General features: G+C 41.1%; 1 protein-coding gene and 1 long non-coding RNA gene across 10 annotated transcripts in view; one reads left to right on the forward strand and one right to left on the reverse strand.

The window, feature by feature from the left end:
• Positions 1 to 11,393, reverse strand: part of LOC128343234 (uncharacterized) — a 31,324-nt gene extending 19,931 nt beyond the window's left edge. The window contains exons 1-2 of the long non-coding RNA XR_008315400.1: positions 11,180 to 11,393; positions 8,964 to 9,104 (exon numbers count right to left, since the gene is read on the reverse strand). This is a non-coding gene — a long non-coding RNA (uncharacterized LOC128343234). The remainder of the gene's footprint in view (positions 1 to 8,963; positions 9,105 to 11,179) is intronic.
• The window catches only part of KDM4C (lysine demethylase 4C), a 413,873-nt gene that overhangs the window by 245,335 nt on the left and 143,256 nt on the right, over positions 1 to 25,282 (forward strand). For 4 of the 9 annotated variants that reach the window (XM_053291925.1, XM_053291926.1, XM_053291928.1 and 1 more), the window contains 4 exons: positions 1,803 to 1,996; positions 13,398 to 13,636; positions 16,794 to 17,107; positions 20,481 to 20,592. In XM_053291925.1, coding sequence (XP_053147900.1) covers positions 1,803 to 1,996; positions 13,398 to 13,636; positions 16,794 to 17,107; positions 20,481 to 20,592 — 859 coding nt within the window. The other 5 variants (XM_053291927.1, XM_053291929.1, XM_053291931.1 and 2 more) reach the window with 5 other exon arrangements.

Here is a 25,282-nt window from a genome sequence, read left to right on the forward strand (position 1 = left end):
CCTGTGAGAAACAGAACTTCCCTCTTCCAACAGTCATCAGGTCCTCCTCAAGGAAGCTCATAGATTATTTTTTTAAGTATAACTCACATCTGTGGTAGGTTGGATCTGAGGTATCCAAGGCAAGTTTTTTGATAACTAGTGTCCAGATGATTTGACTTGTTACTGGAATTTAAATCAGCTACAATAGATTTAACCCATGGGTAGGATTTCAGAGTTCTGACCTACTTCTATTGGCCCGCACTGTTCTCTAAGGGTGATTAATCACCTGGTGTTTCAGTCTGCCATGCCTGTGTAATAGTTAATAAAGTTGTGGCCCTTTTCATCCATATCAAGTCTGCGTGTCTTCTTGAGCTGGGGTCTGGGGACAATGTTTAATTCTTGTTTTTAAATGTTTTTAAATTGTTAATTGTTGTGTTATTGTTTTTAATTTGTTTTAGCTTTTCATTGTTTTACAACTTTGTTTTAATTGTAAACCGCCCTGAGCCATTTTTGGAAGGGCGGTATATAAATCAAATAAATAAATAAATAAATAAATAAATGAATGTTTGGTTTCAGAATTTCTTAATGTAGTTGCCATTTTTATCTAGTCTTAGAGGCTTCTGGTAGCTACTTTTTTCTTAAAAGGTTTTTAAGATTACGAAAAATATGCAGGCAAGACTAAATGTCACAGGACTTCTTATGGTGACTGCAAATGTGCATGAAATTTCAGTTACATCCCATGAAAGCAATATCAAAGACATCTTACATGTATAAAATAGATAAATGCTAAGTTTTCTTATTAGTAAACCTCCAATGCAGTACTTTTAAATGGAGATAGTTCACTCGTTTATTGGTAAGTTACTAGGTACATGACATTGCACAATGAACATTTTATATAAATATAATTTATTCAGTTTAATATATCAACCAATCAGTTTATTATGATCAAAGATCAGATACAGAGCAATGCAGAGCAATACAGCACTATAATAATTTAATATATGATTTATATCAGAATTGTAAATTATAAATTTTATTTATAATATTCCAAGCTGTTGAGGTATATAGCATGAAGGCTTACCAATTTTAACTGTAATAACTTTATAACTAACTTATTAAAATACTTGGTATTATATGCTAACCTAAGCAGAAACTCTTTCATGGTTTATGCAATCTGCATGTACAGGTGGACCTTGTTACCTGTGCTCCCAACATCCATGGTTTCGCGTATCCGCGGATGACTTTTACATACCCGGTTTCTTTATCCATAGTATAAAAATAGGCTAAAATTTACCTATTTGCAGTTTTGAGTGGCCGAAAAGGAGCTGCAAATGACTTCAAATTTCATTTCTGGCCACCATTTTACAGTGCAGAGCCATTTTGTGGCTTAAAAAAAGATCTCGTGATTTTCCATGAAAAATCAGAATTGGGGGTTTGGGGAGGCATTGTTGAATAGCTGGAGACCTGGAGAGCAAGATACAGTACTTTATTTCTCTTATTCCTGCCTCATCCCTGATTTTCTAGTCTTTTTTTGTGTGTGTAGGAACATAACCCCTGGATTCCCATAGGGGTAAGGTTTCATATTTGTGGTTTCTGTATTCATGTCTATAGGCGAGAATGGAACGCCCACGAATAATGAGGGCCACCTGTATACAGTAGTTCCATTGATAATATCATCTCTTCAGGTCCCTTTACAGAAAACTCTATGTGACAATAGGACAATTGCTAGATAATAGAACAAGTGTATGGATTGCTGTAATGACTTTATTTGGATTTCCCTTTTGCATCCCTTGTTTTAACATACCAACCTACTTTTTTCTTAGTGTACCTGCAGGAAAGACATGGTAACTATATCAATGGATGTCTTTGTGAGGAAATTTCAGCCAGACAGATACCAACTGTGGAAACAAGGGAAAGATTTATACACTATTGATCATACAAAGCCCACCCCTGAAACGACACCTGAGGTAAAGGCCTGGTTGCAGAGAAGAAGAAAAACAAAGAGATCTTCCAGGTGGTAATGAATGTTTTGCACTCCATTTAACTGAAGTTAAAAACATGCTGCTAAAATATGCTATAATTTCTATTCGTTTTAAAGTGTTTTCCCCCATCCTCCATTCTCTGCCATTTCATTTGAGTTGTTCGTTTATTTTAGTCACAGTTAATTTGTGTCTCCTTAAAACCTAGTAATGAGCTTGAGGGCAAAAGTGTCATATTTCATAATTATAATACTCATTGAAGAAATATATTCATTTTTAAAAGTTTAATGAGAATACATTACTGAAACCTATGTATGTGGAGCTCTGAGCATTAATATGATATTTTCTTATTTTCCTTTTATGAAGATAAACATTTGAGGCTGGTTCCGAGTTTCCCCCCAACACTCAGAAAAACATCATGGGGGAGAGTTGGGCCAAATACTAGCATCCAGATATTGTAAGAAAAGCTTCCAGAACTCTCCAAACCTGCAGAATCTTCATATTCTTGATAGTTCTGTAGCCTCTGGCCAGAGTCCTGTACAGAGGCAGATATCCAGTTGGCAGGCTGTTCAAATGCTATTGAGCATCTGTTTATTTATGCTGCAGCCCAATAGTGAATTTGAATTTTTCCTACTGAAAGTCTTAATGGGATTTGACTATGTAGATTTTCTCAGTAGCTAATCCTAAATATTGCTGTCTTAATTAGGTATCCATCCATGCATTGCCACCTTGGAGCTCTTCTCAATTGGGCAAATTGTGAAAACATATTCTCTTTCTTCAATGGTCAAAAAACCTGCCAGATTAAGACCAGAGTTAAGGCTATCTCAATCTGGCTCAAACTCCACAAAACCAGGAAATTGGAACCTAAGGCAACTTGCAGGGCAACAACATGCCATCCATGAACCCACACTTTTCCTTGTTCTTTGAGACCCAGCTGAAGATGGGGAGAATGGAGTGCCTGGCACCAGCAAAAATGCCCCACATTCTCCTGGTTCTAACATATCTGAATCTTACTGAAGGAGTTTTCAAACTTGGGTTGCTGTTGTGGTTGAGGATGATGGGAGTTGTAGGCCAAGAGCATCTGGCAATCCAAGATGGAAAATACCTGCCTACAGGAAAACCCATTACGTTACATTCCCCGATCTCTGTGTGTGGGGAGCATATGTCTGAGTGGCTGTGTGTGTAGCTTTGAAAATAGGCAGTAAGTAGGTTAAATTTCAGTGGTTTTTTTTAAAATGAAATAGGTGTGATTAAAATTCTGACAATGGGGAATAGGAAACAGGACTCTATAAACTGAGAGAAATTTGAGGTACTTCTAAAGAATGTGAGGGAGTCACACAATGAGGTTATTCTCACATGTGGTGGAAACCGGGCTAAGGGAACCCAGCCCACTTTTCACTGTGTGTGTGAACCGCTAGGAGCCATGTGGCTCCTGGCGGTAAGCCCTCTTAACCACCCCCCCTTAAATGAGGTTAGTGGAGCGAACACTCTGCTTAACCCCATTTGCCTGGTTGTGTGTTGCCTCAGTGCAGCTCTGTGCCATGGCAATTCATGAGGAGCCCCCTGCAATAAGCTTCCCAGCATCGTAAGCACTCCCCAGAATGCCCCGCACACTCGCATGGAGCATTCTGGGACCTTGGATATGCGATGTGATATGCTTGGATAAAATTTGAGCAAAAAAGGTGCCAAAATGTCCATTTTCAGCACTTTGGTAGCAGTGGAATTTTTTTTCAGATTTCCTTGAAAGTAGGCACATTTGGAAACGCCATCACACACACCAAGTTTCAAGTTAGTTTTGTTAACTTGAACTGTTAGCTCAACAGTTGTCATATTTATAAGCAAAAGAATTTTAAGGCTTACGATGGCCTTTTTGTTGCTGCTACTACTGGCCTTAACTAAAGGGATACTCCCATTCCCCATTATTATGGGATAATTTTTTTTATTGGCTGCAGTGTTAGTTTGATCTATAGATGTTAAGGTCGGAAGAGACAATGCATATATTCTAAACCATATTGCCAAACAAATTTCAACACTATCTAATGTAAATTAATAAGTGAAAGCTTGGGTCCTTTTATCTCAGCAGGAAATTTGTATGATTAACTCCAGGACACAATAACTACATTTCTTAAAGCTTAGAAGTTTTATTAAAAGAAACTGAGGCATAGAAGTTAAGGTATGGCAAGAGGTACACTAAAATATAAGCATGAGCAAACCACATTTTTAAAAGCATAGAATATACTTGGCATGTTACAACTATGGTTAAGAGTGCTTCTGTGAATAACAAAATCACTCCATATACCAGGCATCCCCAAACTGCGGCCGTCCAGATGTTGCTGAACTACAATTCCTAGCATACCCAGCCACAAAAAATTGTGTCTAGGGATGCTGGGAGTTGTAGTTCAGCAACATCTGGAGGGCCGCAGTTTGGGGATGCCTGCCATATACTCTAGCCCTTTTCCTACTGAATAAATCTAATCCCTGTATCCCAAGAACAATCATATTTACCCTTCTGGCAGCTTGAGGTTTGTTTAGGCTTCTCCAAAAAGATTCAGGAAAAACTTATTCTTTAATAGAATAAACTAAGTAGAGAACATGCCACTTTGAGTATAGCTGATTATAGACAAACAAGTATGGAGCTGCAACAGTGTGCACAGACCGTTTGGTGCGGTTCAGTCCAAATTTGAACAGAATTTGGACCGAACCGTGGGTATGTGAACTAGTTCAGTTGAAATGATAGGCTGAACCAGTCAGTTCAACAAAACAGCTCAAAGCAATCAAACCTCTCGAACTGGCCTGGTTCATGGTGGTCCGGTTTGTGATAGAACCGGTTCTGCACATCCCTGGTCTGAATATGGTGAAGGTTTTAGGCACTTTTCTCCTTTAGAAGCAGAAAAGGTTTTAACTGTCTTGATGGACTGTTCTTCAGAGACATTTCCCACACTTTTTGTTCAAGCTCTCCCTGAGTTAGTGCAAGACAGTTTTGGAAGGTTTTGACCCCCATAGAGGTAGGTAGGGGTGTGTGTGTGCGCGCGCGTGCATGTGTGTGTGTGTGAGAGAGAGAGTTTCGCGGACAGTGTGGGCACCGCGGCGGGGAGTGGGCAGCAGAAGAGGCACCTTTAAGGATAAATGAATCGGTGCTTACCTTCGCTTTTGCAGCACACCGCCCAGCACCCCCTGATGCAGGGGATTTCCTCCACCACTCACCTGGCCGGCTGTGGGGGATCTGCTCTATGGAGGCCAGGTGAGTGGCGGAGGTGATTCCCTGCCACAGGTGGTGCTGGGTGGTGCACTGCTGCTCTGAGCAGCGTTCAGGTGTGGCAAGAGTGGAGGTAAGCATAGATTAACTTATCCTTAAAGGTGTCTTTCTTCCCCCCACCCCTGTGGTGCCCGCACTGGCCCGGCCACTACTGATTTCTATTTGTAACAAATAAGATTTTCATTGGTCTTTGGGGCTCCCCTGTTTCCTTATAGGTTAGAAACAAAATATTCTGCTTTGATCTATATTGAGAGACTTGACCCTCTCAATAATCCACTTTCCATTTTCTCCCAAATGTTGAAAGGCTTATTAATGCTTAATCCCACCAATTAATTACTATTAAGAGACCCCTTGGTCCTTCTTCATCACTCAAGATAAGGTACTGGATACAGATGGCTCCTTCTACGTACACATTCCAAGACCTGTAACCTCAAGATATTTCCAAGCAATCTCTGGTTAAATTGTGTCAAGCTGTCTCTCTTGCTCACTATTAGGGACAGAAGTTGTCTCTTAAGTCATTCCATTCAAAGGTTACACTGAGTATCATGGCTTCTTCACCATGAGTCTTCCATAGAACACAGGTTTTTTTAGACTTTCGCTTTATTTCTCATTATTTGGTTCTGATTTTGGTCCATTGTCCTCTTTCAGTATGAGCCTCCATAGTCTAGGGAAAGTGGACCTCAACAGCAATAAGTAATGGAAACCCCACCATCTGTTGGCAGTATTTTCCAAATGGAAAACACAATTTTTCTGTCTTTTGCCCCACTTTACATTACAGATCATAGGGTCTTGTTCCTCTTTTGGATCAGAGGCCTTTTCTTTCTGATATAATGCCTTTTGAAAAGCTTTTCTTCACTGTGGTTTAGTTCCTGAAATTCATTTTTCTGAACTGCTGTTAGGGCTTTTTCCTCATTTCCAAATTATTCTCATTGCTCTTCTCCACATGGCTGCTTGCTTCTTTTCATCTTCTTCTGGCAAATGTGTGGCTACTAGAACTGGACACATTGGCTAACATCTTGACTGATACTGCCCTTGCACAAGGACATTGCACCATTGCAAGGCTGTTGGGCTAGCTGGTTGGGCCAAGTCTGAAGCCCTATGGGGAAATCGCTGGGAAGGACTCAATATTCAAACTGATCAACTATTGGGCCAAACTAAGATGCAGTCCAGCAGGAACAAATGTAAAGTCCTGCATTTGGGCAAGAAAAATCAAATGCACAAATGCAGAATGGGGAGGCTGGCTTGGTAGCAGTACACATGAAAGACATCTAGGTGTCTTACTAGACAAGAAGTTGAAATTGAACCAGCAGTGTGATGCAACTGCTTAGAAGTGACTGCATTAACAGAAGCCTGGTGTCCATATCACAACATGTAATGGTTCTACTCTTTTCTGGGTTGGTCACACCTCACATGGAATATAGCATCCAATTCTGCACCATATTTTAAAGAAGACGTTGATAAACTAAAATGGATTCAGAGGAGGGCAACAAAGATGGTGAGGGGTCTGGAAAACAAGTTCTATGAAGAACAGTGGAAGGAGCTCGGTATGATTAGCTCAGAGAAGGGGTGACTAAGCAGGGATATGATAGTCATCTTCAAAAATCTGAAGGGCTGTCACATAGAAGCAGAAATGGACTTGTACTCTGTTCTGTAGGACAGGTGGCTGAAATTACTAGGAAGCAGGTTTAGGCTAGGCATTAGGAAGAATTTCTTAACTTTAACAGTGGTGGGCTCTCCTTCACTAGAAGTTTTCAAAAAGAGTATTTTAGCAGTTTCCTGCACTGAGCAGAAAATTGGATTTGATGAGAGGTCTTCAAAAGTTCCTTACAACTCTAAAATGCTATAATTATGTTTTATGAACACTGCAGGATATCCTTGTATCTATGGAAAACAGCATACGGAGCAACATGTATGAGCAACAGCATACTTATAGATAAAGCAAACCTTTCTAATACACCTTTATGCTTAAAATCAAGGTGCCTGTGGGAAGTTTGTTCCCCCCCCCCTTTAAAAAGTTGTTTGTAACTTAAAGCTGTGAACTTAAGTTCCAACCTAACGGAACTTGAATTATCTGGGATTCATTATCTGTAAAGAAGATCATATGCTCTTAGATAATATGGGCTAGTGGAGTTATACACAGTTAGAGGGTTTACTAGATAGTAAGATTTTGACTATATTTATCCTTTCATATCTGCAAGAACAATGCCACTGTTGGAATCTAATGTAATAAAAGCATAAAGGGTTCCTAGAGCTAGATATCAGCACCAAGGTCAGCAGGATTGCCAGGATTGCCTGACATTTATTCTAATCTCCTCCATGTACAATAGCCTGAAGACCATTTGGCATGTTTTGGATTAAGAGTGTGTGCGTGCCATATATAAACAGTTACATTTTAAGTGATTGTATACATTTTAAAGCCTAGTTACCTTAAGGAAAGTAAGCTTTTGAGACCACCCAGCATTTAATATGTATGCGTGTATGTCCGTTTGTGTGTCTATGGCCGGATTCACATGTAACGTCGAACCATAGTTGAGGCCAGGGTTTCTGTGGATCTTACATCCGAATGTGGGAAATTCCAGTTTGACATGGTGACAAAACCAAGGGTTCAGATTTGAAACTCAGATTTGAAACTTGTGAGTTTTGTTGCTACAGCCCAAGGTTGGATGCAGCCTGTGGTACGTCCAAATGTGGACCCCAGGCTGCGTCCCCTGGAACCTGGAATTGAGGAAAGAAGCTCCTACCTCAACTCCAGTGTGATTGCTGTATGGGCTGTCCTTCAGTCAAGAAGGAAGCCTGTACAGCCAGCTCCCCCTCCTCTCTGCAGTCTTGCTGACTGCAGAGAGGATGCTCCCCATTATGTACTAATTCGGATGGGGGGAGGGGTTTCAGAACCCATGGTTCCGCATTACATGCGAATGTGGTCTGTGTATCTTTGTGCATGTGTGTGTTGCCCCCGTCAACTTCTCAATGTCTGGACCAATTTGAATCAAATTGGGTACAGTTGTAGGGACAGCTCAAAAGCATAGTCTGTGATGATGTCATACACTCCGATTTAAGAAGGCCGATGCATAAATATTTGAGGTGCAAATGGCCTAACTTGTGAACTGCCTAATCGATTTGAACCAAATTTGCTACAGCTGTAGGGACACATTGGGACAGCTCAAGGGCTTTGTTTGTAATGATGTCATCCACCCTGAATCTAGATGGTGAATGCATGAACGTTTGAGGTACAAGTGGGCTAACTTGTGAGCTGCCTAACCAATCTGAACTAAATTTGCTAGAGGTGTAGGGACAGCTGAATGGCATAGTTTGTGATTATGTCATCCACCAAGATGGCAGACATGTGAACATTTAAAGCTGAAGTGGACTAACTTGTGAGGATGGTAATTATCAATTAAGATTATAGCGAACAGAAAGTAGGCTGATTAGTTCTCACCAGAACAACTTGTTCTATCCTGTGTATGCTTGGCAGGGAGCCACAATTTGCCATGGCTCAATAGATTTGTGCCATGTAAGTCTTTGTTGCTATTGTATGTATGTATGTAGTACATTTCTGTACCACCCCATTCAAAAAGGTCCCTGGGTGGTTCACGAACTAAAAAAAACATTAAAACTGTAACATGATTAAAACAATTTAAAAATACAAATTAAAAACTCTAAAACCCAAAGCTTTAAAACCATACATATTTGACTATCTGTTGACTTTAGAATTTAGCTGCTCTTATAAGTTTCAAAAAACAGAGTAATACTTCACACGAGGATAGAAGTGTTATTCGAATATTCCTCCCATCATATGTAGCATGTGGCTTGTCTTTGTTGCTTGAATCATTTGGAACTCCTGGCAATTTCTGCATATTTCTTGTTCCCTGATTGCAACACACTGCAATTGACTGGAGAAGGCAAAGAAGGGAGGAGTCAGAAATGGGTGATACCGCCTTGAAAGCAGAGGTTGGACTAGGTAGCCTTGTGGTCATTTCCATCTGCAAGATTTTGTAGCCAAACTTCAATGCTAGAGCAGCAGCAACAACAGCTGTCATTGTGTTGCTACACTTCTCTTTCCCTTTACCCAATGGATATGCTGGAACTGACAAAACACAGCAGAGGAGGAACAGGACTGGTGGTGACCTCCTATGGCTGCTTTAAGGGGTCACTTGAGCATTTTAGGCAACCCCAGTCACTGGCTTTAACATTTTTCTGCTGTGTCTCTCTTTTGTAAAACCTGCCAAGTGGAAGATGCTACATTAGCATCCTTGCCATGTCATTGTACAAACAATTATAAACATTTAGTGTTTAAAAACCTATATTGGCCTGCTTGAACTGTTGCTTCCCGATTCTTTAAAATAATAGGGTCTTCTGCTTTAAACAAATGTGTAGTATTTGTCAATCCACATATGCAATTGCATTTACAGCTAGAGAACCTTTGGGTTTTAATATGTGTATCACATAATTCTACAATGATGCTCTTGTATTGCTTCAGAGCTTGGCATCTTTATTATACAACTGCCATTTGCACTTGGCAGAGAAATTATTTCCTTGTCAGTACAACCCTTATTTATCTGGATAGCCAATTTAAAAGTTAAAATTAAAAATGGAGACATTATAGTAATTACGTTGAAAGTTTTATCAGATGAGTGCATGCACTGAATTTATTCACTGTGCTAAACCTGTGGATGCATTTCTGTGCTATTTAATTAGTAAACTTGGCATAAGCGCAAACACAGCAGGAGATGCACATCCCCCAAATGAAGATAAAATGTTTGTTCAGTTTCACCTCTGCTATAATATGTCAAGGAAAAATATGCTAATTTTGATTGTGGGAATAATATGCTTTCCCAATAGGGTCCAGTAAGTATAAAAATACCAACTCCAGGAAAATAGTCAGTTAATAATGCTTGTGTTCTGGGCAACTAGTTATGCAGTTACACCCTTAGTAGAAGTCACTTGTACAAGGATGGAGATCAGAATACTGGCTATAAATTATTCAACACGTACACTATAGTTTTCAAAAGTAGTGACAATGAGCCACAAATCCTGGCATGCACAGCTGCCAGAAAGATTATTGGTGCTGTTAGCTTTGCCAATACTGATCTCATACTGAAGAAGGGAGGAAGTGATTAGCGCGGTGGCAGGGGCGTAGCAAGGTTGGAGTGGGCCCAGAGACAAGATTTTAAAATGGGCCCCCCCCCAAAGTCCAGGGCCTCCGCACACCCCAGGCCCCCAAGGATTTAAGTCTGATATTCCAAAATAAGTATGCTGCCTGCAAATACATTTCACTGAATACACACACACACATCACAATATATAGTGATATACATTGAGTACTATACATTTGTATTACTTTTAATGCCTAGAACACACTAGAAAGACGAATTATTAAAATGGGCCCCTCGCTGCAGATTAGCAAAGGAGACTTTCAACCATGCAGGGTGAGCCTCTGTTTGTTTTCTCAGAATTCTGAACAAATTCAGTCAAGTTTGATTGCAGGAGGTTTTTCACAGGAGGCTTTTAAAGCCCTTTAAGACACATCTCCTCTGGAATGGAGGTGCTGCATTCACATGTTGGCCAGATTGACCCTGAAGTCCCTGCAAGTTATTGGGGAGCAGTTCACACACAAGAAAAAGAAAATAAAAGCACCACACCTGCTTCACAGTTCTCACTCAGACCTTCTGGGTTGCAAAACAACTTGAACATAAGTGCATTTATAAATGAATGAATGAATAAATAAAATTAATAAAATACTGTTCCAGAAGTTTTTGCAATTTTCTGCCATGAAACAAGCCACTTATAGGACTTTTTAGATAGTTTTTTTTAAGTCAGCAAATTTTCCAAGCTGTTTCAAAATAAATATTCAGAGACTTCTCGGTCCCTCCCCCCCCCCATATCCAAGCCCTATGGCAAGCAGATCCCTATATATGGGGGGGGGGGTGGCGGGAAAGGTAACCACAAAAAGGAGTTCACACTCTACCTGGCAAATGCTGGTCTGGGTTAAGCAGGGCAGCAAAGGGTCTTCTGCTGCAGAGAACACTCTGGCTGCCTCCTCCTTCCTGGCTGGCTTGGGCCCTACTCGAGTTCAGGCTTCACTGCGGCCTACACGGAGGCCTCCGTGGAAGCCCCGCCCACCCGCCGATCAGCTGAGAGGCGGGAGAAAAGGAGCTCTTGGCAGCTTGCCTGCTGCTTCGATTGCGGGCCAGGAGAACAAGCAGGAGAGACGGCGAAGAGGGCAGTGGCTGAGAGGCTATGGGGCTGGGCAGGGGGCAATGGGGAGTCACATGAGGTGCCCCTGGGGTGCCCCTCCAGGCAGTGGGGCCCCCAGACAACTGTCTCCCCTTGCCCTATCATTGTTACGCGCCTGCGCGGTGGGCCTACTAATAAGATGAAACAGGGCAGCTGCCTCCGGTGATTATTAGCAGCAGCAATGAATTAGCCACCTCCACTGGCCTGCTGACTCCAACCATCTTCCTCACTGACTGTTTCATTGGTTGGAAGGCATGTAGCCATGCAGCCACCCCTACTGGGCAGTGGTGGTGCCCCACTACCACCACTTCTGCCACTGCTCAGCATTGTCTCCCATTTGTTCATCCTGTTCCCTGATGTTTGGAAAGACAAGGGAGCTGGTTATGGAGTCAAAGGAAACATAGGTCCCTTAACTTAATGTCCCACACCCTGCCTTTCCAAACTACTCTAGCAGTGAATTATGGTCCCTCCCAGGTTCCAGAATTCAATCCTGCCTGGGAGCCATGCCCTCTGACCTGGTAGTCCTTTCTCCTAGTTTCGGATGCTGACGTGGTTTTGAGCCTCGGTTTTGATAACAGATTTTTGGTTCAACATGGTTCAAATTAAGCCCTTATGGTAATAATTTGTAGGGCTGTGTAGTCATATTAGAGCAACATGTTCTCTGTCAGATGTTGTTGGAAGGAGTTCTGCAACGACAGCAAAACCCTCCAATGGTTGGAACTCTGAGATTTCTGCTGTCATTATGGAACTTTGTTGGAGTTCCGGCATGTCTGTTTGGTCCCCACAACCTCACTGCCCTGTCATCTCCTCTTTGCCCTCCTTTATCTAGGACGCAGGTTTGGGTAGGGGACAGGCTGCCTCACTTCCTCTTTGCTTCAGAAGGGGAAGTGGAGACAAGACTGAGGCTTGATTTTAAAAATTAGGATCCCACCCACACTGACCCCTTTTAGTGGTCCCATTAGGTACCTGAGTGGCATAGGTAATCCCAGAAAGCAGCTGGGCAGCTTAGGCTCCTAGCAGGACAGCGTTCCTTTAGGCCCCTGAGCAGGACGTGACATTTTGGGCCATGCACAGGCCTAATAATTAGATGATTTCTTGGAAGCAAAGGGGTAGTTATTGATCCATTATTATGTATACTGCTTACACCTTTATCCTAAAATTAAAAATGTTCTTGTGATAAATGGGAGCCAGACTTGTTTTCATCAGAATGCATCTGATAGCTCTAGTAGTTCTTCCTTATATAGAAGCAGCTACACTCTACTGTTAGGAGAGGTGCACAGTTCAAGTGACAGATTAACATATAACCAAATCAGCCTTTGAAGCAATGCTAGTTGAAATGTTGTTATCCTTCTGTAGATTGTGCTTCATCTTAAAAGCTAAATATTATTGCTAAGAATATTGATTTCCACAACAGTAATAACCTTTTGAATGTATGTTGTGATTTTTCTCTGATTCAGATTAATGTAGCTGCTGTTAAATCTGTATTTGCAACTGGTGAAAATTAATGATTTTGGGGTGGGGGTTGGGTGGTAAATGAAACTGCAGAAGAGCAGTCAATCAAAACATCTTATACACTTTGGGATTTGGCCATCACTGTCAAAGTTTAATGCAACTGGGAGACTGCAATAATGCACTAAAGTTAGTCTTTGTCATGTTCTACAGAATGCTTCACCAGTAACTGGTCTTGGAACTTGGTTCAACATCTTTTTGAGATTAGTTGAGTGTAATAACTAGTTTTGAAAACCTATCACAAGATTAAAAGGTTAAATTTAATCAATTGTTAATCTATATTGCTTAACAAATAGTAAACATGATCACCACACAAAAAGATGAAAAAATTTCAGGATTTTTTACTACTCTAAGTAGGTGAAATGGACATTTATATTGGTAGATAGTTTATCTACTCCTCGCCAGACATTCTGTTCTGACAGCAATATCTCTTATAACAGCTTCCAGCACACCCGATCCCGATCAAAAAAGCTTAAAACTCCAGAGGACAAGAAGGTATCAACCATAGTGTTTGGTACAGAAATCACAGCCACTGAAGCAGCTACGGATAACTTCAAGGTCAATGAAAAGTCATCAGAAATAGTAAAGCCAGGAGACATAGGAGTGCCTTCTGGGGAAGAACAAGACATAAGCAGGATGCAGATAAATCAGAATTTACTGGATAACAAAACGGTCTCAGGTGAGATGAATGATATTTATTTCCTATAAAATTTGTAGGCAGTTCATATTGTGATCCTGTAAATCTGTAAATGAGAAGCTATACCCTGCGCTGCTCCAATGGTGTCACTTGGATTGTGCAGTGTAGTTTCATAATCATAGACGTTTAGTGCCTTTTAAATTGTAAAGCAATCTGGGGCGTGACCAGTTGTCTCATCATTGCCAGACATTAGAAGAGCAGTGATCTTGTTGCAGTAGATGTGTAATGATGCAGGTCTAACTATTGGCAAGCCCTCTCCTAAGCTTGGATTTTGATTTTGATTTCAAGTTTTCCTGAAGACTTGGAGTGGGTAACAATGTATGAAACAAATGATGTGAACTATGTAAATATAAAATATTTTTAGAAAATATCAGTTTTTAAAAAGAGCAATTAAAAGTAGTGGCTATGGACCTCCATTCTATTTTGTTTCTCACAGTTACCCCACACAAGCAGCCTCCCTTCTCACACAACCTTAGCCCTTAAAGAAGAAAAAACAATTTCTTATTCCTTATGTTGCCCCTTTACCTCATACTGCTCCACCCTGTACACAGGGTCCTATACTAACAACAGGCTCCTCCATCACTGTTATATCCCTACATAAGCAATGCCCAATTCCTGCTTTCTCTCTTTTCTCAAGGTTTAGAATTGGGCTGTTCTACTACTTCAAGAACAAAACCCACAAAGAGTCTTGTGATACTTTGAAGACATGTACCGTGACATAAATGTATTGTTTTTGCTGCAACAGACTATGTTGACTGCCCTCCTGAATTTAAACAAAGTACAATGGGCTGCATCCAGACTAATGTTGCCTTTGTTTCAGAATGTTTCTCACATATGGCATTTTTTGTTGACCCCCCTTTGCACTGTGCCACAAATCCATCCCACCCACCTAGGAATATGTCTTTGAGGATTGGGGAACTGTCAGGGACATACATGGGGGCAACAGAGGGAAGGTGGGCACTGGCAAAAATATGAAACTTGTGCAATTTTATAATGTGAGGGCAACATTAGCCGGTGTTGTTCACGTATTGTAACTCATTTTAAATCTGATTAGTCAAAAAAATGCAACAATTCTTGTCTGTTTCCTTAATCTGGCAAGTAAATTGCAGCTAATTTAACTTCTTAAATATAAAGTAGTTGACATCTTGATCGACTGAGATAAATGATATCCTTGTTGTGGGGGGAAACTTGATTCCTAATATAGTTTTAGATCCTGTACAAGGACTACAAACCACATATGTTCGGTTGAAACTAATGGAGTAAGTAGTTTGAGGATTGTAGCAGCCAGTGAGATCTGGCTCAGACTGTTTATTTCCCTATGCAGACTGTAAGGTGTAGGCCATGCAGTGATGAGGAAGTGGCATGTGGTTTTTGGCTGTTGAGAAATATAACGCCCAGCAGGGGACTTAAGCTGAGAGCAGAAGACAAATGCCCAGTCTCCATGCAATGTTCTCCTGTGGGGATGTATGCAGAATTGCTTTTTAAAATCTATCTGTGAACTCCAAATATTATGTTGGGAGTGTTCCCTAATTTAGCCCCAGAAAAACCCAGTAGTTCAATTTATTAAGGGCTGATGTATAACAACTATTATTCTAACATAGGGCTGCTCAGACTGAGGAACCAGGCCCAAAGCAATGGTTACATAGGGCGGACCAATCCCCTGTTGGCTCCCAGATCATTTGGTCCAGCTGGGTTTCGTTAGTCTCTCTTGCCACCCCCTGAGTGGCACTGTAGGACAACAAAGACCAGGCCAATAGTTTCTTCTGCCTAGGTAGCACAGCGAATAAAGCAACTGGGTTAGCAGATTTCTTCATTCAAGCCCCTGGCATCTTACAGATTCATTCTAAAGAGGCATCTGTTTGTTTGTTTATTCATTGTTCAACTTTTTAATTGCCTTTCATAAGGCATCCCAAGGTGGTTTAAGAAAGTTATAATACAATAAAATTCCCCCCGCCCCAAATCAAATTTAAAACCTTAAAATCAGTTAAAGAGTAAAAACTATAAAACACCAAAAACCAACCATGAAAAAGATAAACAGAAACAGGAAAGCTGAGAAACCTGGTAAGCCCCTAAGGGGTAAAAGCCTGAACAAATAAAAAGGCCTTTAGTTGTTTTTCAAAAGCAGTCACAGATGTCAAAGAGTGGACATTCACTGGGAGAGCATTCCAGAGCCTGGGGGCAACAACAGAGAAGGCCCTTTTCCACGTGCACAACAATTTAGCCTCTCTCAATGTCTGCACGTGGAGCAAAGGCCCTCCTGATTACCTTGTTGGGCAGTCAGAAACTCTTGGGCGCAGGCAGTCGTTCAGGTATCCAGGGCCCAAACCATTAAGGGCTTTAAAGGAAATAACCTTGAATTATATCCAGAAACAAATTGGCAGCTAGCGCAGCTCTTTCAAAATAGGTATAATATGCTCCAAGCAAGCAGTTCTAGAGAGAACCCTGGCAGCTGCACAGAGGCGTAACTATAGGGGGGGCAGGGGGGGCATGTGCCCTGGGCGCCATCTTTTCTGGTCACGTGGGGGGCGCCGCCATGACAAAAAAAAATTTATTTTTATTTTTTATTTTTTGTTAATACAAATGTTTCCTGCTCAGTGCAGCAGCAGCAGGGAGCACGTCGGCGCCCCCTCCCCCACGAGCAGTCCCTTCCGCGCTGCCCACGCCCCCCCCCCATTGCTTTGCTGGCGCCTGGCGGCCAGTCAGTGGCCTGGCTTGGTGGCGGTGGCGGGCGCTTGTGAGGAAAAACCTAAGTATAATGTAGTATGTTGGGGGGCGGGGGGGGCACGGGGGCGCCATTTCAGTGCTTGCCCCGGGCGCTGTTTTCCCTAGTGATGCCTCTGCAGCTGCATTCTGCACCAACTGAAGTTTCCAAATATTCTTCAAGGGCAGCCCCATGTAGAACGCATTGCAGTAATCCATCTGCGATGTGACTAAGACATGTTTAGAAATTCTGTTGAAATGCTTGGAAGGTGTGTAGCAGTGACAGTGTTTAATGGACCGGAAGCCTAATTAATGTGTTGGTGTTTGTTGTCCAGGCTGAAAATGTCTGCAAAGATTTGTTTTCAGCTTTATGATCAAAAAATTGACAATTACTTTTAAAATGCCTCAGTGCCTGCATAATGCAATTCTGTCTTCTAAGGTCACAAGTTGTCAAATTCACTTCTTCGCCATGGTCCTGTAATGAAAAAAAAGGGAACTGAAGATGAAGAGAAAGAAGACTCTGGTTTTGTTCACTTTTGTCCAGAAGAATCTGCAGTGGCCTTGCTTTCATCTACTAGTTGCAACCTGGAAGGAGATGTAAAATCTTCATCTACTTCAAGGCGGGCTCTCAAGTATGCTTCTTCAGAAGCTGAGAGCTTGGAGAAAGAAGAAACTAGCAGCGTGTCGACAGAAGAGGATATCAGTGATCTTGAGAGCAGTGAAAATGGCTTGGAACCAGGAGAAATATCGCTAGTAAGAAGGGGAATACCCAGTGTCTATATTTTAATATATTCAGAATATTATGGAATGGCCCTTGATTACTAAGTATTTGATATTGTCCTTCAGAATTCTGGTATAATTTATTATTATTATTATCCTCTAGATTAACATTTTTGTGTATAATATGTATCTAATTTTAACTTCACAACAATCTTCTGAGGCAAATTACTCATTTTTCAGCTATTCTGAGATGAAAACCTGCTATTTAGCAAGACAGTACAAGACCCCCCCAAAACTCCTCTGGTCCCCCCCTCCAATAAAATGTTCCTGTTGAGGTGTATGTAGGATCCTTGGTAGGTACCTAACACTGAATCAACTACTGATCCATTAGCTCAAGACTGTCTCTCTACTGACTGGGAACAGTTTACAGGTTTCAGACATATCGTTTCCATACTGGAGATACTAGGGATTGAATCTGGGACCTTCTGCATGTAAAGCCAATGCTCTATTGAGCTCAACCACTGAGCTATAGCTCTTCCCCAGCTATTATTCTCCAATACATTGATTGTGGTCAGAATGTCATATTATCTGCTCTAAGTCACATAAACTAAATTAGCTCCTAACAACACTGAGCATTTTGGGGTGTTCAGGGCTTTATTATACATTGAAGCTCTTATCACGATCACGGAGAGGAGCTCCTTGGCGGTCTGCAGGGAGAGTGGGTTTGCCCGACCCTCCCTGCAGACCATCACTCACTCTTCACCGGGTGGGCAAATTGCCCGCCCAGACGAGCAGCAGCTCTCCCGTGCCTTGCCTGGCCAGGTACAGAGGCTCTCCCATCCGTTGTCCTGGGGTTGGTTACAGTGAAGCACCACCATGCGGCACCCCACCCTTGGAACCCAAATAATACACTGTGTGAGTGCGCGGTGCATTACTGGGATCCCCCCCACCAAGTGTGCCCACGGTGGCTGGGAGCAGCTGCGGCAGACACACAATCAGAAAAATGAGGTCAAGGGAGCACTCGCTCCCTTAACCACATTTAAGCAGGAGGCTACTTAGGCTGTGTAGCCACCAGGATCAGCCGTGATCCCGATGGTTCACACGAGCGTGCAAAACCGGGCTGGGCTCCCTTAGTTTCTCATGCTTGTGTGAACAGCCTTATAATCTCAGTAATTCTTATAACAGCCCTGCAAGGTAGTCAGCATTATGCTTCCTATTTTGTAAATGAGGGAGGCTCAAACATAAAATTGTGGCATGCCTAAGACCACTGCATGCAGTTTTGACTGAGGAGTGGGTTGTTGTTGTTTTTAACTGGCAACATCGCAGCTCTCACTACACAAAAGTTGTGTTCATATCATATCACATTTAGAAAAATACTCAGTTTGATTTTCTAGTTGCAAATGAGACTCCAAGAAATAATAGCATAGCTGCATTCTCTAACTTGGAGGCTGGATCTGCTTCTGGCACCCGCAGAGAGCAGCCCATTTTGGATTGCCAGATGTTCCTAAGAGAGTAGAAAATATACTTTAGAGCTAAGAATAAAACAGCACTTGCCCTTTTGCAGACATAAATAGCAAACTCATCATTGTTTTACTGAGAGATGAGATTTAATAGTCCCAAAGCCAATCCTTCTGTTTTAATATAAAGCGCTAATAAACATCTTCTTAATGGTGAGATTGTGCATTATAGCTTATGTTTAATTCATTTGCTTGAATATTTTTTAGCTATTCCTAAGTGGGTTTTCAAATATTTTCCAATATGTTTGCATGCTGTGTCTGTCTTGTAGTTGCACAAAAGCATTTTATAGGGATGCTGTTGAAAAAGCCAGTGCTTTGCCTTTCTGCACAGCTACATTGCTTTGTTTAATGAATCCATCTGATTCTTTAATCATAAGAGCAGCTGTACAGCATTATGTTAATGATCCTTCTAGGTCAGTGTCCAGTTTCTTTAAGTAGCCAGATCTGGCGGTTTCAGGAAGTGAATGACAGCTCTAGGGTAGCTGCTCTACCGTATCCTGCTCTATCAGGCAATGCCAGTTTCTCAAATTCCAAGCGTTATGAGCACCCTAATGGTTAGAATCTTAACTGCTACCTATTATTCAATTATATTCAACCATCTTCTGTAGTAAACAGCATTTGGACAGTCATACAAAATCCCAGTAATTTGACTTCTGACGAGAACATTGGCTACTATCCTGAGAATCGCAGCATTTATTAAATAAAGAAAATGGGCTCTAGTCCTCAACAGTGAGGAGATAATCTTGAAAATATGACTAAACTATTGTTTCTCTGTTTTAATCTAATGGATAGTAGCATCTTCTTCCCTGAAGTTTTAATATGGCATGCTTTGACCCATAGCTTACTTCCTCTCCTCCATCACTGTTATGGGAGAGGAATGGCAGAATCTGGTAACATCATAGAGGTCTCTGAAGAGTCTCCAACATCTATAGTATCAGCGTTTGGGATCCATGGTCATCAACAGTGGCCAACATACAAATGTTCCTTCTGCCAAATAACTTTTCATGTGTGCAGTGTGGAAGGGATGGTTTTCACCTATCCTCTCTTCCTTTTGCAACCCCCGGTTCCTCCTGAAAATATATCCCTGAGGATTGTGGGACCATCTGGGACATATTCTCAAGAGGTACAGAAGACTGCAGAAGAAAGACAGGGAACCAATGAAAATTGTCTCTCCTCTGTTGCACTCACAGTGTTAGTCTGAATGTCAGCCATTTAAGTAGCCAAGCCAATTGCAACTGCAGAAATTGCATGTCCTTGGAAAACCTCTTATTTGCTAGCTTTTGGGGGAAATATATGCTGTGGAGAAGAGGTCATGAAGACATCCCTAGGGTTTTGAAATATTTTATCAAAGGCCACAAAAGGGACATTTTCTTTACTCACTCCATTTGTGATAGCAGAAATGCTCACCAAGGAGAAAGGAACAGTAGAAATTCCATTTTAGCTGTATACTACCTGGCTGCATCCTATTAGTCACCAAGCTAAACAGGGTTCTATTGAATCTTTCACACCGAGGGCATGTCTTTAATGAAATGGAATCCCGACTTTCAGTTGACAGAACAGCACTGAAAGTACTCTTTCTTTCAAAAATGCCACACTCTCAACATTTCTACCTTTTTCTCTTGAGAGTCTCCTATCTGTATTGCTGTTGTCTACTCTTCCCATGAGGCTATGTACTGCTAGCCATCTTAATGTCATTTTTACCACTTATTTTTAACTGCTATCTAAATCTAGCTGAACACTTTAATACCAATGATCAAGTTTTATCTCCCTTAATGAAAGATATAGAACATTCATTATAAGGATAACAGTATAATGAAATGAATACCCCTTCTTTTACCATATCTTTTTTTGTTTATGTTTTGTTTAATGTGTGGTGGTGTCTTTTTTAGATAACTGAAGGAGAGAGAATGAAAACATCTAAAAGCTGGCGTCATCCACTCAGTAAACCTCCTGCTAGATCTCCTATGACTCTGGTTAAACAGCAGGTCACGAGTGATGAAGGTGAACATGCTTTTTAAAATCTCCTCTAATAATGTATCTTTCCAGTAGTATCAATGCATCTACTTTAAATGTTGCACGGTGCCGAAGACAAAAGGATATTTTTGACCATGTGCTAGAAATTTTACTGCTGCTGAATGACTTGTATTAAAAGCTTTCAGTATGCTTTCAGAATATATGGTGTTTTTTTTTAAAAAAACTTTCCCACCCTTTTCCTTCTAAATCCTTCTAAATGCATTAGAAGGGACTTGTAAGAAAACAGTATGAAGTCGCTTAAATACTACATAGGAGATAAAAGCTCATTCAGCAACCAGATTGTCTTTGTTGGATTTCTCAGCAATTAGCTTTAGTGCAGAACATTACACTTTATAGTATAAAGGCAAGCAGAGCTAAACAGGCCACCTCTAATCTTCTGAACCAACAGTGAACCACTTTGTTTTTTGGTTCTCTTTTATAAACATCTTGTTGGATCTTGACAAAATCTGCGTATTCATTAGGCCTTGTTTTTCATTATGAAACATGAAAGAGGCACTGGCTGGGTTCAGACATAATGCAAAAGCAGCGTTTCTATCCTAAACCATAGTTTCACACTATGTCCAAACCTAAGCTTACCCACAAGCTGTATTTTGTTTGGTGCTGACAAATTAGGATCTTAACCTCTGTTTGAAACTAGTTTCCAAACCACAGTTTCCATTATGTCTGAATTCACGTACTCAGATAAGCCACAGCTAGACTATTGTTCTGCCTGATGACTGCTGCACCATGGAGACAGGAGTTATGAATGTATGAAACTGAGTCCTAAGCAGATGGAAAGCATCAGACAAGCTGCTCTAACCATGGTTTTCCTGGTGTTCATCTGAAAGCTGAAACCATGATGTCGGTTCTTAACTATAGTTAGCACAAATATGATTTTACATTATGTCTGAACTGAACCATTGGGATGGGTCTAAAGAATTGTTAGCAGAAGTGAAATAACTACTGGTATTAGCACAGTTTTGCAGCAAACTTCCCAAAGAGTGTAAGTGCTCATATAATGCTGGAATAGTTTCTATAGCAGTTCTCATACTTTTGTTTGCGTAAGAGAGGCTACATCTTTGGATTTAGTTTCCATTTTCTGATAGTGTGAGGCATAAAACAGCCGTTCTGTGAACAGAAGATGTTTTCTGCATGTAGAATTCACCTTTGAATCCAACCCACTGTTTTTGTTTGGAACAAAATCAGAAGGGTTACTAGTAGCCTTTCATTAAATTTTGAATTCTGCATGCAAGTTCAGTTATACACATAAAAGAAAACAAATGCATTGCTTTTGTTAGCCTGGTTCAGAAAAGCTTTCCTTCTGTGTGCATTTAAAATGCAGATCAATCCAAGGTGCTGGTGAGCCTATTCTACAGGGCGTCTTCCTTAAAAAAACACCAAAACATTTGTAGTAATACCACTATACTTTTGTTACAAGAAAATGCTAATCCAGGTATGACAGCTAAAAAATATTAGTAGTAGTTTGGGAACGTGTAAGTTAGATTTGAGCTCTTAGGACCCAAAATTTCTTCATCTTCCAGGCATTTTGGGAAAATAAACACATAATAAGAGATGACTGAGAGCCAGCGTGGTGTAGTGGTTAGAGTGCTGGACTAGGATCGGGGAGACTTGAGTTCAAATCCCCATTCAGCCATGATACTTGCTGGGTGACTCTGCGCCAGTCTCTTCTCTCTCAGCCTAACTTACTTCACAGGGTTGTTGTGAGGAGTACTACATACTTATGTAGTACGCCGCTCTGGACTCCTTGGAGGAAGAGCGGGATATAAAATGTTAAAAATAAAAAATAGAATAAAATAATAATAATAATAGCCCCAATAGGTGATCATCGTATTTTAGCATATGTGAGTAAAACAATACAGGACAATTTTAGATGAACATTGGATCTTTATTGACAAATTGTGGATCTACTGATGTTTGGGTTTTCTCCTAAAAGGAGGGATGCACTGTGATGAGGCAAAGTGAGCTGGACACCTCATGCAGCTTTGGGGGCCATTTAGAGGCAAATACTCCCCCCCACCCGTGGCATCAGTCTCCTCTTAACCACTGATCTCCATGACCCAGCATCATTGGGCAAGGGGAGGGACTGCTGCCCTCCGCCTCCGCTGCATTTGTGCATGTGCACACACACACACACAAACACACATGACAGCTGGCAGGGCCCTGACTGAGCCTGAGAGCCTTAATGATGCTGGGTAGTTCAGGGATGATGGGGTCTGAGGGAGGACTGGAGAACATTAGGGACAGAATTTCCTCTGCTTCTCCTTGTGCCCATGCATTGCCTCAACCAGGCAATGTACAGGAGGCAAGCAAAGTTGCCACTTTTCCTTCTCACCTGTCTTTCCATTGCCTCCGCCAGGCATGGATGAATGCTAGCAGAAGGTAAGCAAGGTTGGGGACAGATCACTGCTCTTTCCTTATAACTTCTCATTGTGTCTGCCCATTGCCTCAGCCAGGCATGGACAGACATGAGGAGGAGGCAAGCAAGGCAAAGCTAGATGGTGGTAACTGTGTGACAGGCAGATAAGACAGAGCATGGCTTGGGAGCAGGAGGCAGGGTGAGAGGGAAAATGAGGGAAGCAGTGCTGGTAGAGGGGCAGAGTGAGGGAGCGGAGTGGGACTTCTTGCCTCAGGTATCCATTAACCTCCGGCTACCTCCGCACACCAGCAGATTATTTGCTGCTGCTCCTACTTCTAATGTTGTCAGGATCAACGTCTTTCTTTAGTTAATTGTAAACCCTAACCATTCCATTATGAATCATAATCATATATGATTATGTCAAATGTCATGCACTATTGAAGTATTTTTCATGCCTTCAAAATATATTCGTAAGCATGCTTTAAAAAATCTATATAATAACTTTTCATATCAAAAAGTCAATAAAAATGTTAGTTAAAAATCATTTCAAAGACAGAGACCTATATTAAACTGCTTTGATCCAACTCACTTATATGGCCTTAATCCATTTGGAAACAGTGGGCTTAATGGCATGTATATGAGCACAAGACTACAACAGTAAGATAGATGGGAAATGAGCAGTACTGCTGCCACCATCTTAATTAAGCCCTTTTTTATTCAAGCTATTTTCTGCTGTTTACAGCAATACATGCAAGGACAGTAACAGAGAAAGACGAAAACAGTTGCAGGGTGGGGGTGGGGCGCAAGTAAAGCAAGTCAGCAGCCTTGTGAACAACTTTGCGGGGGGGGGTATAATTGTTCACTTCAGCATTCTCTTTTGTGCACTAAGCAAGTCCAGACATTCTAAAATATTTTGTAATAAACCAAGCCCTAAAAACAACGACAACAACTGAGCCTTCCTAGAGTTAACACAAAGCAATGATAGAAACATAGCCAAAGGATAGAGGATCTTATTTATTTTTGTTTTTATATACTGTATTCATTTGGATTTCTTTCATCTGCTTTTACCAAGGCCAACAGTAGAATGAATGAGCAAAGCCAAAGGCCAGTGGAAAATAGGAGAAATGCAACTTTGTACTCAGAATCATAAATCCATACATGTATAAGAATATACAGTCTCTGTTTCCTAACCAAGTTAAGACCAAGCCCAAAAGTATGTAAAGTTGCACTGTTGAGTTGGTGTTGACTCCTGGCGACCACAGAAACATGTGGTTTTCTTTGTTAGACTACAGGAGGGGTTTACCATTGCCATCTCCCACGCAGTTTGAGATGATGATAATGATGATGATTTATTCAATTTCTATATCACCCTTCCAAAAATGGCTCAGGGTGGTTTACACAGAGAAATAACAAACAAATAAACGAATAAATGCCTTTCATTCATTCATTCATTCATTCATTTCCTTTATTTATGATGGCTTTCAGCATCTTCCTATATCGCTGCTGCCCGATATAGGTGTTTCCCGATATAGGTGGGAAACATACCAGCGGGGATTTGAACCGGCAACTTCTTGCTCACTCAGCAAGTTATTTCCACACTGCACGATTAGGTGGTATTAGAAGAATCTATTCTTCCTCTATTCTGTGCTCCCATCTCTGGGCAGGAGGTGGAGGAGGAGGGGGAAACTAGCAGATAAATAGCACAAAAAAAGGTTCATTGTAACTCTAGTTAATATTAGAGATGCTGTGAATGCTGCTCAGAGATGTTAAGGGAGACTGTTCAGAATTTCATGGCTGCATTATCTGACTCCAGGTCAGATAGTAGTAGCATCAAGCATTGTCTTCACCAAACTCTCTAGTTCAAAGCTATCTTTAGAAGCTGTTGTTAAGATATGATATGGATATAGACAACCTCTTGTATTTAAAATCAGTTCACAGCTTAAGGTTGACCAACATACCTGCCTATTACAGTCACACTCAGTAGTTCTCAGAATGTGCTTTTCTACAATCATAGTATTATTACCTGCTCAAATTTCTTATTTTCATTTTGTAGAATCTCAAATTCTGTGATTTCATGAACACCTTTCCTCCCTCTTCATATTCATTTTCTCCCATAGTCAAAATGAAATCCAAAACCTAGGACTGCTCCCGCGTCTCCAGTTCACTCACACATCCTTTGTCTTTTTAGCAGTATACATTATGTTTCCATCTGCTATGGTCAGCTGAAATCTCTTATGCTTAAACTTCAGGTATGCTTATACTGTTGTTTTTAAGAAGGAATAGGTATACAATTGTCCAGAT

Source organism: Hemicordylus capensis, chromosome 2, assembly GCF_027244095.1.
Source record: "Hemicordylus capensis ecotype Gifberg chromosome 2, rHemCap1.1.pri, whole genome shotgun sequence".
Lineage (NCBI taxonomy): Eukaryota > Metazoa > Chordata > Lepidosauria > Squamata > Cordylidae > Hemicordylus > Hemicordylus capensis.